Source organism: Mauremys reevesii, linkage group 13 (genome assembly GCF_016161935.1).
Source record: "Mauremys reevesii isolate NIE-2019 linkage group 13, ASM1616193v1, whole genome shotgun sequence".
NCBI classification, from domain to species: Eukaryota; Metazoa; Chordata; order Testudines; family Geoemydidae; genus Mauremys; species Mauremys reevesii.
Genome location: NC_052635.1, coordinates 42,817,473 through 42,836,964, shown reverse-complemented (window position 1 = coordinate 42,836,964; position 19,492 = coordinate 42,817,473). Strand labels below are relative to the sequence as shown.

Below are 19,492 nucleotides of genomic sequence, written 5' to 3'. Positions count from 1 at the left end.
TTTACCATTCTGAACAAGGATGGTGCTTTCAAAACAAAACAATTTATTTAACAACTGACATTAACTGTAATGGTTCTGAAAGACAAGTAAGATCTTTATTTTGCTTGTTTATGATTTTTTTAAAATTAGTCATTCAAAAACATTTTCTAGGGTGGTCCAGATTTTTTTTGTTATGAGGTTGTCATTTGCAGTGCATACATCAGCAGAACTAATGAGAAATTTCTTCAATAAACAGCTCCCCTGCTCTCAGCCTTTGCAGAGATGGAAGGGGGAAAATTCATCCCATTCATGAAGAACGCCTTCTGTGATTTGGAAGCAGGTGGAGTGACTCTACAAGGGACTTCTGTGCTTCTTGTGTGCTAGGATCGTGGTCTCCATAGTAATGTCAAATAGGCTCCTGCAAATGTTCATGCTGGGATTTGGTCAAGCTAGGGCCTAGTAGGTCTGTACTTACATAGAGCCAGTAGCCAGGAAACGGCATCAGCGGCATTGACAAAATTGGTGGTGGTTCCATTTCATAAGCATAGCCGTGTTCACTCTGTGATGAGCCAGACTTGAATTCTGCTGCAAGATAAGCTGTCTAGATTTCAAAATCAGGGCCTGAAAGAATGATAACTTTTAGCTTGATTCAGATAAACTCTAAAAACAACACTGAGTTTTTATCATATAAGTGTAGGACTGGAAGGGACCTCAATAGGTCATCTAGTCCAATCCGTTGTACTGAGGCAGAAAAATATCTCAAACTGGTCCAGTGGTCCGCAAGCTCCATTCAGGTGGTCCGCAGATAGTTCCCTCTGAGATGTGTGCCTGGGTGGCTGCACACAAGAGAATGAAGGGCCACCCACCTAATTAGTGGAGCTGTGCAGGTGTGGCTCCACTAATTAGGTGCCTGGACCCTGGAAAAGACACACATACAGCGAGGTGGTGGTCTTGGGGAGAATAGGGGGCAGGTGGGAGGCTGCAGTGGGATGAGAAAAGGGGGTGGGGGGAATTTGGGATGTGCAGGGCTGCAGAGGCCAGAGAAAGGTGACTCCCCAACTCCAGGGCTGCGGTTGCCGGGGAGAGATGGCCTTCCTTCCCAGCCTCAGCTCTGTGGCTGCTGTGGCAGGGGAGAGACCCCCCCCCTCCTTCCCAGCTCGGGGGCTGTGGCAGTGGGATAGAGAGGGAGCGACCCTGCTCTTTCCCAGAAGAAAAATTACAAGAGTAATGCTGCTTATGCAGAGGAAATAAATTGGGTTGTTGAGCTCAGAGTGACCAGTACTAGGTAACCCATTTGTTATGTGACAGGACAGCATCCTCAAAGATCTTTAGATCTCACACAAAGGTATTTGGCATGATTTTGAAAAGATTTTTAGTGACTTTAGGAGCACAAATCTTATTGAAAGTCAATGTGATTTGGGCTTCTCGATCACTTAATGCTTTTGAATATCCTGCCTACTCAGTCTTGACATTGTGCTGTGTAGATATAACTTCTTCCTAATTGGACCAATTCCTCCATAATTAAAGAACAAAATTTGCTCCATCCTAGTTGCAAGAGTTTAAACCTGCATAAACTCTATTGCCTTCATCTGAGTTATTTTGCATTTAGGCCATTCTACCCCAGAGCAAAAGTTGGCCTTGGCATTTCTTCCCAGACCAAGTTCTGTGATATCTTGATTGCGCTGGGGTAGTTTCTCTGTATGTTTATGCAGCATACCCATCCACGGCCATCTTACTACATCTCCCTCTCTCCTGTTTCTGTTCTTTGGATTTATTTCCCTTGTTCCTGTGGGGAGAAGATAGGAATGACTTGAGTAAGGTCATACAGCTGGACAGTGGCAGAGCTGGGCACAGAAGAGCCTTGTTCTCCCTTCCAGGCTGATACTCTGTGGGTAGGATTCCTTGAAGGGAAATGTCTAGGAGGGAGAGGGAAATGGTGTGGGGGTGCTTATGGGAAGAGTTGGGGAAGGGGGGAGTTTATGGGGAGGACTGAGTGAGTGTAACTGTCTGCCAAGAATGAAGAGTGGGGGGGGGGGTTCCTGGGGGAATGGGGGAGGGGAGATGGTCTCAAGGTGAGTGTGTAGGGGGTATTTCTGTGTGTGTGTGGGGGGGGGGGGAGAGATGATCCAGCAATGTTTAGGGTTAAAAGTTTCATTTTTTATGGAAAACACCAAGGCCAGCTGTAGGTGGGGTGAGGGGTGAAGATACTGCACATAGGGGGGTGTAAGGTGGGGAGATGGTCCCTGAGGTGGGTTGGGGAGGGGAGGTAGTTCGGGGTGGTGTGTGTGTGTGGGGTGGTGTAGGGTGACCAGACAAGTGTGAAAAATCGGGAGTGGGGGGGTGGTAATAGGAGCCTATGTAAGAAAAAGACCCAAAAATCAGGACTGTCCCTATAACATCGGGCCATCTGGTCACCCTAGTGTGTGGGGCGGGGGTGTTTCTGACAGGCCTGGGAGAAGCTGCCCTGGGGCTGTTAAGGGGAACGGGGTGTGGTGTGTTCCGGAGGGGCGGTTTGCGGGTACAGCGAAGGAGGGAGGCGCAGCCCCGCCCGGCCGCTCCAATGAATGATGACGACGACGCGTGCGCAGCGGTTTTCTTTGCCCTTGGCTCGTGCGCCCATGCCGGGGCGGGCACGTGACCATTAATCCGACTTCGGCGGGAATCTCACCCGGCAGCGTCTGCAGTTACGGCGCGAGGCGAGGGCGCAGCGGGTGGCGCCCGCGCGCGAGCCTCCCTCGGTCACTGGGGTGCGCGTGGCGGGCGCGGGGAGGAAGGAAGGCTCGCGGCGGTTAAAAAGCGGCGGCGCACGCGCACGGGTAGGCGGTCCACCCCCCCCCCCAGGCGGAACTGTACTTCGCAGACTCCCCCCCTCCTCCTCGTGCCTGTTGCTAGGCAGACTTCGCACCTGGCCGCACCTGTGGGGCAGGCCTTTGAGGGGAGGGGGGTACAGTTGCGCCTCACTGAACACTAGGGAGGGGGCAGGCTGCGCTGGGCCGAGTTTACCCCCTCCCCCACCCTATTTTGGGGTGTTAGTGGGATGGGCTGAATTTACCCCTCCCCCCTGCTTGGTGTTACTGTTTTTGGGAGGTGCTGACCACCCCCTCCATTTTGGGGGGTGGGTGGGATCCATTATCGTCAGGGGCAGAGCCCTCCCCTCCTCTACTTGACAGCATCATTGGGTGGGTAGTGCCTTCTCTGGGGACATTATTGGGGGCCCTAGCCTCCATTCTGAGGGGGTGGTATTGGGAGATTACACCCTGTTTTGGAGGTGGTGTTTCTGGTGAGTTATTCCTTCTCTTTTTGGAGGGGACCATACTGGGGGTGGGGCTATACACTCCTTTGTGGGGGATCGCCAGGCGGGATGTGATGTCCCCTCTTCTGAAGAAGTATTATTGACTGGGGGAGGGGTTGTACTCTCCATCTTGGGTTGGATGACTCATTTTTTTTACAGGGTGATGGTTCATTGCTCTCTTGGAGTTGTTACAGGGGAGTACTTCATTTGCGGGGGTTTTTTTGTTTTTTTTTTTTGAGGGAGTGGTTATGATAGCATTTGCTGGAAGCACACTTTGTTGTTGAAGGATTTATTAGTGATTGATTCAGTTTCTAGTTTGAAGCCATGTCAGGATCAACTCCAAAACAGACCTCCAGTCCGCAGACAGTTGCTGGTGTTCCGGATCCTGCTCCTGCTGGACCTGAAGTCCCAACTGACAGCTCCTTTGGTGAGCAAAACCTAAGCTTCACCACCACAGACCTCAACCTGGTGGAAATGACGGAAATAGAGTACACCCAGCTTCAGCACATACTCTGTTCACACATGGAGGCACAAGCAAACGAAGGCGAAATGGAAGCTAGGCTCAATTCTGCTTTCTTCTCAGCTAGTAATCCTGCAGATCAACCTCAGCACCAGTCCTCAGTGAACACCAATCAAGCTGGCTATCCATCATACTCTGGGAACCAGTCAGTTTACCCAGTTATCTGTCAGTCAGGTCTGTCTTCTGACAGCAATTTAATGGGTTCAAACCAATGTCTGGGGCACATTGACTTTCAAGAGCTCAGAATGATGCTACTTAGTGAATCTAATCTCCCTTCTAATGAAGTAGATAAAACACCTAATAGCAGCTCTGTAGAAGTCACAGGGCACAGTATAGTAAGAGTTAAACATGGTGAAAATTTTGGTGGGACAAATAAAGAAACTGTACTTGTTGAAAATTCAGCACCAGCTCCTGAGCCTAGATCTAAATCTGCAGTTCGTGTTCGTTTGGAAGACAGATTCAACAGCATCCAGACAGAAAATCCCAGATGTCAAGAGCCACAAGACTCTGGAGTGACTCTTAACAAGTGTGTTGTCATTAACTTTAGTTTAAAGTTTACTGTTAAATAATATATTTTCATGTACTTCAGTATTAATTTAGGCAGATTCAAACATATGAACAGTGCAATGTTTTTAATACTCAAAATAACTAGCTGTGTGCTTTGGCACAAAATTAAGATCTTGAGGAAGTGGGGGCCCAATTCCCATTAACTTCAAATGGTGCTTACTTACACTAGGTCTGAACTTGGTCAGTTATGAATACAATACGTAATATAGTTGTGTAAATTAATTAATTTTCAACTTTATTTTTTACATCAATATCAAAGGTAAGCAAAATATAGAAACCAGAGCTTTATTTCGATGTTTGGTTTGATCATTTGCCTGCTAAACCCAGGGTTGTGAGTTCAGTTCTTGAGGGGGCCACTTAAGGGTCTGGGATTGGTCCTGCTTTGAGCAGGGGGTTGGCCTAGATGACCTCCTGAGGTCCCTTCCAACCCCGATATTCTATGATTCTATGTTGCATCCTTCTTATTTTGCAAAAAGTAATGCAGATTTCACACAGACTAATCAGAGGACTCTGGTTAGTGTTGTAATGTAAAAGCTTGTCTGCACAAATCCGCTTGTAGCAAGATATGAACCTCAGACTTGCACACACTGCCACTTATTTGAATATTTTTGTTACTGAGCCTGTGTTTATTACACCACAATATGTACTTTTTCAGTTTCAAACTTAGAGAGCTGAAGGAAATTACTTTTATGAAGTCCAACAGTGTAATTTCACTGTACAGAATAAAATAATTTATTAAACAGATCCTTTTTGCCATTGAAGTCAGTGAGGTAAACAGTTGGCCCTTAGTGGTAATGTGTATTTAAAGTAAATTGAAATGATTTTTTTTTTTAGTTATTGTCACTAGAAGAGTAGATCATTTTCAAGTAACTGGTCTTGTTTTTTTGTTTTTTTTTTTGTAGTTTAGTAACACTTATTCGTCAACCAGCAGAACTAATGGGTGTGCCTCTTCACCAGCAGCAGAATAAATGTACTACATTAGTGAAAAATAAGACTGCTGCTGCAGCTACTGCTTTACAGTTCACATATCCATTATTTACTATGAATGCCTGTTCTACTTCTGGAAGTGCTAACCCTTCACAAACACAGGTAGATTTTATGTTTTCTATTACTATTTGTAGCCTTCTTCTTTGCAACTTTAACGGTAATCTAAATTTGTAAAAATTCTGCAAGATTTAACTAAAATACAATTTCATTTTAATTGATCAGATTCAAAGTTATTTTATAGAGTTTTTTGATTAAGTCCTTATATCTCTTACATGAATTTGTACCCAACTGTCAGGACCAACAGTCTATTAGATTTCTTTCCAGGAAGGTACTTTTGTTTAAGTCACTCAATTCACTGCTACATCAGTTTCCTTCACAAAGACATAGCTACCTGCAAGTAGGTGGTTAGCAAGTAGAGTTGTCTCTTGGTTCCTTCTTTCCATTTTCTTTTGACAAAAACACATGAAATTCATTTTCTCAGTTACTACAAGCCAAGAATAATAACCAAAACTGGCACACAGAAACTGCCAGAGGTACAATAAAACTACACAAATGGTCTGGATGTTAAAATCACATTACTGTGGTACTGAAAAAAGATCACAATTGGCATTTGATTTATCAATACAACTCATAGGATGGGACTAACATTAAAATACATATCAAAAGTATTATCCTCCTCTTTTCACTTAACACTCCCTAATTTCCTTTTCAGAACTCTGGCACATCATGTACTATTCTGGAAGCTGCCAAACATCAAGACCTTGGATTACCTAGAACATTCTCTTTCTGTTATCATCAGGAAATTGAATCCACTAAACAAACAGTAGGCACTAGGAATAAAGCTTTACCTGAACAAGTTTGGATTAAAGTAGGAGGTAAATGATTTAGCTTCTGCTCACTTTGCTTTCTGTGCCACTCAACCTCAAATTATATTTCTTCTGACTTACTTAGTCAGTTTGTTTTCAAGGATGAATGTGCTTTTACTGGTTCCATATATGCAATTTGAACTCTACAAATAATCTACAGAATCAGTAGATATTTGACAGACTTTCAGAAATGATCAACATCCTTGCTGGTTTCTGACTATAGTGTTTGCCCCTAAGTGCTGGTGTGGCAAGCCACTTTATGAGCGAGCCAAAACTATCAGTGCGCCAGCACATCCAGGGGAATTTCAAAACCTGAATTATCATTCTTCAGGTTCTCCCCTTGTAGTAAGTCTCCACCTGAGGGGCATCGGGGGATTTCAGAGCAGTGAGAACAGGGCAAGCCATGGCAGCAGGGCTCCTATAAAAATGTCAAGTATCAGAGGGGTAGCCTGTAAGTCGGGATCTGTAAAAGCTGCAAAGAGTCCTGTGGCACCTTATAGACTAACACACTATAAGGAGCATGAGCTTTCGTGGGTGAATACCCACTTCGTCGGATGTATGTAGTGGAAATTTCCAGAGGCAGGTATAAATATGCAAGCAAGAGTCAGGCTAGAGATAACGAGTTTAGTTCAATCAGGGAGGATGAGACCCTCTTCTAGCAGTTGAGGTGTGAACACCAAGGGAGGAGAAACTGCTTTTGCCATTCATAGTCTTTGTTTAATCCTGAGCTCATGGTATCAAATTTGCAGATGAACTGAAGCTCAGCAGTTTCTCTTTGAAGTCTAGTCAGTCTCATACAGCAGTTTGTCAGGCCCGGGCCTCTGGGTGGCTGCCCCTGCCCTCCCCAGCTGGACAGATCTGCAGGGCATCCTGGAAAATCTGTGCATGTGATGGTACTCTCTCTCTGTCTCCTGCCCCACATAGTGACAATAGTTGTGCTAATGCAGCAGGGAATAATTAGGAGGAAATATCACAAGCTGAAATTCACTGAGACCTATGACCCATATACAGGAAGTTCCCCTTTATGGGAGCATTTGATCCTTAATTATTAACTTGATATTGCTCATTTATTGATTGACATTTTTTCCTTTGAATAGTAGGATGAAAAAGTTGATTGCCTCAACACTAGTTTACATTTAGTAGTGCAGCAGTAATTATCTTGAAAATGTGAATTTCGTATTTACAGCACTTTATATTTTCAAAGTGCTTTAGTAGAATTAGGAACTTAATTTTCAGATGAACTTGAGTTCAGTATGAACGCATTTGAAAATAAGAAGAGTCACAATTACAGAGGTCTAACTTTTTTATATTAGTTGCGGATTAGTCCATCAAAATGAAAACTTACAAAATCATAAAGTTTCAGTGAAGCTTAATATTTATTAAATAATGATAGAGTGGGAGAATCAAAAATAAAGTACTGCTTTTTCCCCTTGTTTTGCAAAGAAGAAGCTTTATGTAAACAAGCAATAAACAAAAGAAGTCGCAGCAGAATACGCCAGTTGGATGCAAATGTAGACCGCAAACCTCTTAGTGAAATTCAAAATATATGTGATAGCCAAAATACTGCATCTGCACAAGGTACTTGGCAGTCAACACAGGTAAATTCAAGTATGCAGGCACAGAGTGGAACTCAGGGAGGAATCTCTCAGCGCCGGGAGAGACATAACCGCATGGAAAGAGACAGAAGGTAATTTCCATGGCTCTGTGAAGAGTTCCACAAAAATAAATTCTTAAAGCATAAATTAACTACAGTATACTAATTATATCATTTAAAATAGATTATTGAACATGCTTTGCTTACTTCGTCAGCTGGGGAATGTGGCATTCTCATCAGGGTGGTAAGGGATTAACTCTGTGTATACAAATTTGCAGAGGGACAATAGGATTGAGGTCTGTTATTTCTCACCTCTATACAGGGGTGAAAGTAATGTATAGGACTTACTGGTAGGCCACAGTCCTGAGTAGGGGGGCGGGGCCTTTAAGTCCCCCGGCCCTGATAGAGCCCCGGGGTAGCAGCAGTGGCCCGGGGCTCTGGCAGTAATTTAAAGGGCCAGGGGCTTCTGGCCACTGCTACTACAGCAGAGTCCCGGGCCCTTTAAATTGCCGACGGAGCCTGGGGGCTCCTGGCTGTCACTGCTACCCCGGGGCTCTGGCAGCGAATTAAAGGGCCCGCCACTGCTGGGAGCCATGGGCCCTTTAAATCACTGCCCAAGCCCCAGGGCTCCTGGCTGCCTCCACTACCCGGGGGTTCCAGCAGTGGGGCTCTGGTGGCAATTTAAAGGGCTCGGGGCTCCAGCCGCTGCCAGGAGCCCCAGGCTCTATAAATTGCTGGCCTGGGGAAGCCAGTACAGTCGGCGGTGTACTGGCTCTTGCCATTATGTCGTACCAGCTTACTTTCACCTCTGCCTCTACTCATTATTTATTTATTTATTTTAAAACATTTTTGCTGTTAACAAGCATGTTATCTCTGGAGACACAAATCCACAGTTTGAGAACTGCAAAACTAATTATCTCTGATGGTATCTTCTAGACTTGGCACTGAGTCCCATTGGGTAGATAGAAAGATTAACCTAAATAATCTATACAGAATTCCCTGGAACCCCATAAGATTGGGTCCCTAATCCAAGAACTATTGGAACTCATTTACAAAACTTTTGTTAAACATTACATGAATATATTGTCTCATACTATAGAATTAGAATTTATAATTCATATTCCATGATGAGATATCTTTGAGCTATAATGTATCTTAATTCAAACTATCTTCAGATAGGTTTTTTTCCTCAAAAAGCATTTGTCAAAAAAAATCAGATTTTTTTTAAATTAAAAAAAAAAATTGAATTTTATCCACCCGGGTTCTCATGTAGAAAAGGGAGTGGGTGTCTGCTGAAGGCAAATAAAACTGGTTTAGGTTTTTTTTAAAAATTATTATTGACTCTCTAATAATATAAGATACACCAAAATGCTTTAACAGATTCTTTCAAAACATGGCTATTTTATAACAACACAGGAAGTATGCAAACTTCAGGTACATAGGTGAGAACTTAAGAACATAAGAACGGCTGTACTGGGTCCATCTAGCCCAGTATCTGTCTACCGACAGTGGCCAATGCCAGGTGCCCCAGAGGGAGTGAACCTAACAGGCAATGATCAAGTGATCTCTCTCCTGCCATCCATCTCCATCCTCTGACAAACAGAGGCTAGGAACACCATTATTACCCATCCTGGCTAATAGCCATTTATGGACTTAGCCACCATGAATTTATCCAGTTCCCTTTTAAACATTGTTATAGTCCTAGCCTTCACAACATCCTCAGGTAAGGAGTTCCACAAGTTGACTGTGCACTGCGTGAAGAAGAACTTCCTTTTATTTGTTTTAAACCTGCTGCCTATTAATTTCATTTGGTGACCCCTAGTTCTTGTATTATGGGAATAAGTAAATAACTTTTCCTTATCCACTTTCTCAACATCACTCATGATTTTATATACCTCTATCATATCCCCCCTTAGTCTTCTCTTTTCCAAGCTGAAGAGTCCTAGCCTCTTTAACCTTTCCTCATATGGGACCCTCTCCAAACCCCTAATCATTTTAGTTGCCCTTTTCTGAACCTTTTCTAGTGCTAGAATATCTTTTTTGAGGTGAGGAGACCACATCTGTACACAGTATTCAAGATGTGGGCATACCATGGATTTATATAAGGGCAATAATATATTCTCAGTCTTATTCTCTATCCCCTTTTCAATGATTCCTAACATCCTGTTTGCTTTTTTGACCGCCTCTGCACACTGCGTGGACATCTTCAGAGAACTATCCACGATGACTCCAAGACCTTTTTCCTTACTCGTAGCTAAATTAGCCCCCATCATATTGTATGTATAGTTGGGGTTATTTTTTCCAATGTGCATTACTTTACATTTATCCACATTAAATTTCATTTGCCATTTTGTTGGCCAGTCACTTAGTTTTGTGAGATCTTTCTGAAGTTCTTCACAGTCTGCTTTGGTCTTAACTATCTTGAGTAGTTTAGTATCATCTGCAAATTTTGCCACCTCATTGTTTACTCCTTTCTCCAGATAATTTATGAATAAATTGAATAGGATTGGTCCTAGGACTGACCCTTGGGGAACACCACTAGTTACCCCTCTCCATTCTGAGAATTTAGTGATTTCAAAGTAACTGTCACTTTCTGTAAATTAATTAACTGTCTCTCTCTTTTGCAGCTGATTAGTGGAAATGAAAATAAAATGTTTTCTAATTGTGATTGAAATATAGTTAGAATTATTCTAAGACTAATACAATAAATTATAAATAAAGCTGACATAGTTGACTTGACTCCACCTACTCTCCCACCTCATTGGACATGACGTGCCAGGTCCAGACATAATGTGCTCCGGTGAGCCTCAGCTAGCAGAGTGGTCTATTGAGAACTACTCTGATATAATTTAGCCTGTAGGCTGCTCTAAATTACAGCGGGGGCATTTCAGTTCTCAGCCAGCTTCAGGATCAGGCAAGCAAAGAGGTGGCTTTCAGTCACCTTCCCACCACTCCCAGGGTTCTGTGCCAACTCACAATGCTAACGGCACAATTGAACACCATGGAAAAAAATGTCATTTGCTTTTCACTCCTAAATCCATGTCTTTTGCACAGGGTATAACTGCGTATAGCTCCTAATTTGATACAAGCTTTTTGTGTCTTAAAGGCAGTTTTAAGAAAGACTTATGCTAGTAGAAATGAATAATATTGAAATGAGTGATTGCTAATACTGTAGAGCAGCCATAAACTGAAAGATCTTTGGGCAGGGATTGGCATTTATTATTATATATTTGTACAGTGCCAAGCACAATAGGGCTCAACCTGATGTGGTCTTTAGACACTATTGCACTGTAAATGTTAAACAATGACCACAAAAGCAAAAATACAAGCAGCTAAGAACTATTAAAATTTGTGTCTAAAGTTTAGCGCCCATGTGTTAGGCCTCAATGGATTCTTCCCATCGTGCAGTGATTCAGCACAAACCCTCAGAACTTAAAGCCTCTGCTAGGGGTTGGTCTGTCACGCCCTGGCTAAAAACTAAAGCTGGTATCCTCTTCTCTCGCCAATAAAAACTCGGACAAAGGGTTGCACTGGCAAAATTGTCTTGGGGTGACTGCAACTCTTTGGAATGTAGGCAAATTAGCTGGCACAAAGCAATGTAATTTACATTGACCTGGGCTACCTTTGGTGAAGCGTCTAAAAATTTGTGTTTATTCCTAGTCATACCTATCCAGTGTTGGTCCTCTCAAAATGCAAAACAAATATCAAACAGCTATACAAGCATATATCTATGTCCGTTAACTGGCTGCTAGAAATTATTATTTTGCATTGACTGTAGGCGCAGAATCCGGATTTGTTGTGATGAATTGAATCTTCTGGTTCCATTCTGCACTGCTGATACTGATAAGGCAACAACATTACAGTGGACAACAGCATTTTTGAAATATATTCAGGAAAGGCACGGGGATTCCCTGAAAAAGGTTAATAAATCTCATACAATCCAGCTTTTTAAATTTTTCTAATAATGATCTTAAAATGGTTAAACATTTTAACTAAATCTATAGTGCATCACGAAAGACTCATGAAACACTTGTGTTGGACATTTACTTTGTCTCTTAAAAAACGTGGCTGAAGGATACAAAGTCAATGAACTGGATGTTCTTTTAATAGGTATTACTAGAATGGTTTCAATTGAGCTCATAGTCTGTGTTGCATCAGATCTCACAAGCTAAGTAAAGTTTGATTTGGTCCATTAGAGCCACACTCGGAAATTAGGGGAACCAGAACAGGCTGTAGGTTTGAAGCCTTTTCTAAACATTCCACTTTTTATCCATATCTATCCTGCTCACTCTGAGCTGTTTTTCCCATTCCATCTTCTGCTTCCTAGTCTAATTTCTCTGGTTTTATAAGTGAATTTATTTGTCTTGTACTTTATTTTATTAGAGTTCATTAATTAGGGCTGTCGATGAAGCGCAGTTAACTCATGTGATTAACTCAAAAAAATTAATCACGCTTAATTGCAGTTTTAATCACACTGTTAAACTAGAATACCAATTGAAATTTATTAAATATTTTGGATATTTTTCTACATTTTCGTATATATTATATTTGGTGTTGTAATTGAAATCAAAGTGAATATTATTTTTTTATTACAAACAGTTGCACTGTAAAAATGATTAAATAAATAGTATTTTTCAGCTCACCTCATACAAGTACTGTAGTGCAATCTCTTTATAATGAAAGTGCAACTTACAAATGTAGATTTTTTTTGTTACATAACTGCACTCAAAAAACAGAACAATGTAAAAACTTCAAGTCCACTCAGTCCTACTTCTTGTTCAGCCAATCGCTAAAACAAACAAGTTTGTTTACATTTACAGGCGATAATGCTGCCTGCTTCTTGTTTGCAATGTCACCTGAAAGTGAGAACAGGCATTTGCATGGCACTTTTCTAGCCGGCATTGGACGGTATTTACATGCCAGATACGCTAAACATTCGTATGCCCCTTCATGCTATGGCCACCATTCCAGAGGACATGCTTCCATGATGATGACACTCATAAAAAAAATAATGCGTTAATTAAATTTGTGATTGAACTCCTTGGGGGAGTTTTGCCCGCTTTCTGCCATACATTTCATGTTATAGCAGTCTCGGATGATGACCCAGCACATGTTGTTCATTTTAAGAACACTTTCACTGCAGATCTGACAAAATGCAAAGAAGGTACCAATGTGAGATTTCTAAAGATAGCTACAGCACTCGACCCAAGGTTTAAGACTCTGAAGTGCCTGCCAAAATCTGAGAGGGACAAGGTGTGCAGCATAGGTTCAGAAGTCTTAAAAGAGCAACACTCCAATGCGGAAACTACAGAATCCAAACCACCAAAAAAGAAAATCAACCTTCTGCTGGTGGCATCTAATGAAAATGAACATACATGGGTCCGTGCTGCTTTGGATTGTTAGTGAGCAAAGACCATCATCAGCATGGATGGCTGTCCCTAGCCCTTCTGGTGCCCTATGCAGCCTCCTTGTGGGGGGAGCAGGCCTCCGTGGCGGGGGGCTGGCCCCAGTCCTCCGCGGGGGGGGGCGGGGCAGGAGCAAGCTTGGAGGGGTAGGGGGCAACCACCCCCACAGAACAAGGTTGCGGAGCGGAGCAGGTTGGGGCTGGGTTGTGCCACTTCCTGCTGCCCAGTGAGTACAGGGTCAGGTCCGCATTCCCCCCCTGCCCCCGCACTCATGAGGCAGCGGGAAGTGGAGCAACTCAGCCCCAGCCTGTTCCACTCTGTTCCCCTGGCTCCCAGCCTTGGAGGCCCAACCCCCGCCCCAGCATTCACCGATGGCGTGGCTGGGGCTGGATCGCTGCACTTCCCGCTGCTGGTGAGTGCAGGCCTGCCCCCTGCTGCAGTCCTCAGAGGAGTGGGGGCTGGGGCTGGGGCAGAGCAGAGGCAGGGCAGGGGTGAGGGCTTTGTGGAAGCAGTGGAGTGGGGCGGGGCTGAGGTGGAGCATGTGTGGGCAGAGGCTGGGTGGGGGGGCAGAGGCTTTGGGGAAGGGGTGGAGTGGGAGGGGCAGAGCAGGGGCTGGAACAGCACACAGCTGCAGGTGCCCCAAATTTCCTGCTGCCCTACGCAGTTGCGTACTTTGTGTATGGGTACGGATGGCTCTGTACATGGACGCATGTCCCCTGGAATGGTGGTTGAAGCATGAAGGGACATATCAATCTTTAGCGCATGTGGCACATAAATAGCTTATAACATGGTGCCATGAGAACACCTGCAGCGTGGTGCCATGAGACCATCTGGTCTCAATGTCAGGTAACATTGTAAACCAGAAGCGGGCAGCATTATCTCCTGCAAATGTAAACAAACTGGCTTGTCTGAGCAATTGGTTGAACAAGAAGCAGGACTGAGTGGACTTGCAGGCTCTAAAATTTTACATTGTTTAATTTTTCAATGCACTTTTTTTTACATAATTCTACATTTTTAAGTGCAACTTTCATGATAAAGAGATTGCACTGCAGTACTTGTATTAGGTGAATTGAAAAATACTTTTTTTTTACAGTGCAAATACTTGTAATAAAAAATAAATATAAAGTGAGCACTGTACACTTTGTATCCTGTGTTGTAATTGAAATCAATATATTTGAAAATGTAGAAAACATCCAAAAATATTTAAATAAATGGTATTCTATTATTAACAGATTATATATTATTAATTTTTTAATTGCTTGACAGCCCTCATATATATATATATATATATATAAAATCTTTCTGTATGCATATGATGTTATCCAGTAATGACGGCCAAGGTGATTTTGACACCCATGCACAATGGCCATGTAGCAGTAGCCTTCAGTGGCCTTTTTAGTATATGGTCCCTCCTGGGAGGTGGTGGCGGCGTACAGCACTTCAAGAACTAATTTATTCCCTAGTCTCTTTTCAAAATGACACCTTAGGGCAGACACTATGAAGACTAGCATTCGTATGCAGAAGTCTTTGGGGTTGGAGCATTTGTGTCCACAAAGTTTTGTCCACTGAAAAAGCTGCCCAATTTGTCATAAAATTAAGCTTTAAATTGCAGAAATGTAGTCAAAAATAAAAGTTCTGCCTTCAGCTATATACAAGCAGTATCCATTGACTAACGGGCTGTATGTGACCAGTTGAAAGTAGAATTTTCTCCTAAAATGCTAACTGATTTGACACACAAAAGTTCACATAAATGGAGGAACAAATTCTATCCTTCCCTAATAGTTGTGGCAGGTTCTGATTGCAGCAAAACCAACAAGATTCCACAGCAGAAGGGAGCACTATGCTGGGAGCCAACAGAGATCTATGTTCATTTAATACTACATTGCAGGGGTTCCTTATGCTCTACTATGAAAATGGGTTTGGGGGATGCAGGTATGCTGGAGGCACAATTGCAAACATTCACTATCAGAACTGTTGGGGTTATAAAAGGTCACATTAGCTGGAAGGGGCTCCTACAGTATTTAGTCAGTAGTAGCAGGCAAATTTTTTCTGCCCAATTCAATTGTTTTCTAAACACCTCATAATTGTTAATGTATTTAGCCTCCCAGCATGCGTGTGAGGTAGTGAAACCCTATTATCCCAGTTTTACAGATGGGGAACTGAGGCACAGAGAGGCTAAGGCCCAGATCCTCAAAGATATTTAGGCACTTAACTCTGCTTAGGTACCTTTGAGGAGTGACTTGCCCGGGGTCAATCAGACAGTCTGAGGCAGAGCAGGACATTGAAACCAGGTCTCTCATGGCACAGGCTAGCACCCTAACCACTGGACCATCATTCCCTCGACGGTTTACCAGTTGCAGGATTTGCCCGCCACTTAGTAGTTTAATAATAATTTACTTATGTATTGCATTAAGCATGATAATAATTACTTTGTATTTCTGGTTTTAGGAATTTGAGACGGTGTTCTGTGGTAAAACAGGCAGGAGACTAAAACTAACAAGAGCTGACTCATTAGTAACATGTCCAATGCAGGAAAACATACAGAATACCACAGCAATGGAGATCAAGTAATTTGAACTAAATACCCAGCGTTTTATGGAAAGTATTGATACCTAATGATGTTCCATAGCAATTATTTTATGTCCACATACTGGACTTCATCTCCTGTGACTAATTTGAAATTGAAGGATCCAAGAGTGACTTGCAAAATATAATTTGTAAAAATACATAAATAGAACAGTAAAGAAAACATTCTTTATTCAAAATGGAAAGATAAATGAATTACCAACAATATTAATTGATCAGTGTCCTCTTAGAGAGCTTTGGGACCAGAAGCAACAAGAAAATGTCATGACAGCCACTAAATATTTTTTCCCCCAATAGCTACCAAAATCCATTTTAACTTGATACAATATAGTTAGAAATTGTTATAGACCATCAACCTGTCCTGTTGTATTTAGTCAGTCATGAATGTACATGCCTGTTAAATGTAAAATAAATAAATAAATAAAGATGCCATTATAGTGCCCATTTCACAACTGAAACAGTGAGAAAATTAAATTGGTTAGTGCTTGTATAATAAGTACACATCTTACAAACAATATTATATGCATTGGAATTCAAATTTGAAGTTCATATTGAACCGTACATCCCCATAGGACTAAAGAATCATACAATGCTATATTGGCATTGCTTTTAAAATACAGTAGTATTTTAAATACTTCTTGCACAAACTATCCAACAATTTTCCTGTATTGTTGCTTTAGTCCAAAAGTGGTATATTGTAAACGGTGAATTATTTAAGTGCACAAAATATTTTCATATTAAAAGAGTAGAAATGTCTCTACTTGTTAATAAGATGCAATGTTCAGGACAGAAATAGTATATTTTATGAACTGAAAAAGTGGCTTTATTAATTTCTTAAAACAGATGATGCTGACAGGTTTTATAGTACAAAAAAAAGTCACCCCAAAATAAATACTGTTTTAAATCACGGATATTCACAATTTTGCAACAATTTATTTCTAAATAATTCTAATAAAAACAATTGGGGGAAGATGGGATTTAGTAGAACAAGCTTTGATGTGTATAATGACAGTTACAACATCACAAAAAAAGGTTAAAAAAAATCTCCTTTTATTTTTACAATAGTTCATACAGTAATTTTGGCTGGTGTTGAGAAGAGCATCCTTTCTGACTTGGGATTTTTTTCACAAATTCTGTGCAAATAGCTGAAGTAGAGGGTGTGAAGATGCTGTTATTGAATATCCTTTATTATAACATGGAAATATACAAAAACTCTCCCCTGTAAATTATAATATATACATTACACCCTTTGCAGAGTTAGATTTCAAGAGTGCAAAGGGTTTAACATTTACTAGCCATGGCAAATGTTTGAGGTACAGTCTAATAATTCATGGTGGACAACAAATATACATGGTCAATGATGTTCAATTAGTGCCTGAATCACTACTGAATTCAGTGAGCATAGACTCAAGCCTTTATGCAAAATAGCCACAAGCTTTTGTACAGTTAGGGAGATGACAGTAAAAGGAGCAGCACTTCCTCCTGTAGGTCTCTTCAACAAACTGGGGAGGAAGGGAAAGTGAGACTGATTTGCAGTAAAAATTCTGGAAAATAAGGGGTGAGGGTGGGGAAGCAATTTTAAGCATCTTTTTAGTAAAGGTTTTTGTCTGATGCTTTCCTGTGTCATGGAACTGAATTACTGTGTCAAAGTCTCCATTTATTCATTTTAATAAAAGGAATATTTGTCCATTTATCACTAGGAGGATTCTGACTCTTTTCATACAATTCACTGTTTACTTAAATATTCAGTCACTTCTCCACTTTTAGTGCTGAAGATTTTTTGGATCCTCCTCCAACAGCACCCATGCAGGCTGACGTATCACAGATTCCTGGAGTTCCCTGAGCCCCTATTGCACCAGGTAAACCAGGATCACCTGGCTGACCGGGTTCACCATGAGCACCATCTCGACCATCTTTACTAATTCCAGTTACACCTGGTGGACCTTAAAGAAGAGAAAAGAAAAATGGTTTAGGGTGAAATCCTGGCTTTTATTTGCATGTAAAATTTAAAATATTAGGTATCTGTAAGCTGTAAGAGGGTTATATCTAGTGCTGTATTATGGCTCTCTGAAGTATAGGATATCTGTAGTAAATAGGGTAATGGTTTGAACCACAGGCTAAATTCTGCTCTGTTATAATGGTTTAACCCTGGAATAACTGAACTGGATTTAGTGGAATTACTTTGGATTTACACTGGTATAGCTGACAGCGGAAGTTTGCCAATTCATAGTTGTTCCTACATATATGTCTGCTTGTTTTGGGGACTACCATACTTTGCTGTGGCTGACCATTTCAAAACTGGCTTCTGAGTGAGTCATCTCTCTACTACCACATAACCCAGATTAGCATGGTAACTGTAGAGAGAAAGAAATTCAGACATAGTGCAAACCACATGCGCTTTGTCTGAATAGCCTTTATCCTAGCCTATAGTGATTGTTGCCTCCCTGATGTTCAAAAAATGTGTCAGGCTGGGATTTTAAAAAAAGCCTAAGAGAATTAGGTGTCCAAACTCCATTGAATTTTAATGGGATTCGAACACCTAATTTCTTTAGGTCCTTTGTACATCTCAGTCTAAAGTCTTAGAGGATCCTCAGCTTGGCTTCTAGTTTTGTACCTGCTATCAGTTGAAGGTGAAATAATAGGATTCATGTGGGTTGATCCCCAAAGGCACAAATCAAAGAGTTAAGCACAAAACAACTCTCTTTTGCCATTTGGGAAATCTTCCCCTTGTGTCCCTCTACTGAATTTGTAGCTGCAGTAAAAATGTCCCCGTAAAATACATCGTCTTAATTATACTATGAAAAGGTCTATCTGGGAGGAGATTTATCATAAAAATAAAAGTATATTCCTGAATAAACAGGTCCAGTCCCTATTGCTGTCATTTGGGTACTTTCCAGTCATACTAAATACTGCATCAGCTTACCTTGAAGTCCTTGATCTCCATCAGGCCCATCAATACCTATGCCAGTGCCTCCTTTGTCTCCCTTTTCACCTGTATCACCTGTAATGATGTAAAGGCATTTAAATTTAAATAATAATTTACAGAGACAGCCAAGTTAGCCCTCATATGTGGAGGGGAAAATCCTGTCACCATAAAGGGTAATGCAAAACTTAGTGCTAAGAAGCTACCTGCATGGATCCAATTGCCAGATTTGGGCCCCTGGTGTGCACATTTTGCGGTTTCTGCATTTCTTGGAATTTACTACTTTCATTTTTTATTTAAAAAAGTTATACTTTCATTATAATTGGCTGCATTTTAAAATCACATACTCTCACTACTGGAACTTTCATTAGCCTATCAGATCTCTTTACAATTGTCCATCATTTTATATTAAGGATAAAGGGCCAGATTTTCAAAGGTGTTTAGGCACCTAAATGGGATTTCCAAAAGCAACAAGATGTCTAACTTTCATTTAAATCACTGGGAGTTAGGGCCTAGACACATCTGAAAATCTAATTAGGCACCTGCATCTTTAGGAGCCTAACTACCTTTGAAAATCTGGTCCAAAGTTCATAAATTTGGCAGCAATAATCAACTACCCTAATTAGTATAGCTCAGAGGTCCCCAAACTGTGGGGCGTGGAGGAACATTCAGGAGGGCATTGCTACTAGCCCCGACGGGGAGAGAGTGTCACCCAGCTCCTCTCCTGGCCCCACGCCAGGGGCACTGTGCTTTGGGCTCCATGCTCAGTGCCC

At 41.7% G+C, this 19,492-nt stretch overlaps 2 protein-coding genes and 1 long non-coding RNA gene across 8 annotated transcripts in view; 1 reads left to right on the top strand and 2 right to left on the bottom strand.

Annotated features, from left to right (window-relative positions):
- Window positions 1-117: 117 nt before the first annotated feature.
- On the bottom strand, window positions 118-2,736 carry LOC120381180. The gene is made up of 3 exons (XR_005587963.1): window positions 2,648-2,736; window positions 1,697-1,765; window positions 118-600 (listed from the first exon to the last, which is right to left on the bottom strand). It is a non-coding gene; the product is annotated as an uncharacterized LOC120381180 (long non-coding RNA).
- TCFL5 (transcription factor like 5) lies at window positions 2,733-17,495 on the top strand. Of its 6 annotated transcripts, none has more exons than XM_039499320.1 (7): window positions 2,733-2,795; window positions 3,580-4,317; window positions 5,261-5,447; window positions 6,058-6,220; window positions 7,655-7,898; window positions 11,584-11,725; window positions 15,659-17,495. In XM_039499320.1, the coding sequence occupies exons 2-7, from the start codon at window positions 3,596-3,598 to the stop codon at window positions 15,779-15,781; spliced, it is 1,581 nt and encodes a 526-aa protein (XP_039355254.1). In that variant the 5' UTR covers window positions 2,733-2,795; window positions 3,580-3,595; the 3' UTR covers window positions 15,782-17,495. The 6 variants fall into 6 exon arrangements, with proteins under 6 accessions (XP_039355254.1, XP_039355258.1, XP_039355256.1 ...); XM_039499324.1 differs by having other exon boundaries at window positions 2,770-2,795; window positions 3,587-4,317; XM_039499322.1 differs by lacking the exon at window positions 2,733-2,795 and adding an exon at window positions 2,812-3,158.
- A 36-nt stretch (window positions 17,496-17,531) lies between these two features.
- The window catches only part of COL9A3 (collagen type IX alpha 3 chain), a 67,235-nt gene continuing 65,274 nt past the window's right edge, over window positions 17,532-19,492 (bottom strand). Inside the window, exons 31-32 of the mRNA XM_039497660.1 lie at window positions 18,720-18,797; window positions 17,532-17,739 (exon numbers count right to left, since the gene is read on the bottom strand). Coding sequence (XP_039353594.1) covers window positions 17,546-17,739; window positions 18,720-18,797 — 272 coding nt within the window. The 3' untranslated portion in view covers window positions 17,532-17,545. The remainder of the gene's footprint in view (window positions 17,740-18,719; window positions 18,798-19,492) is intronic.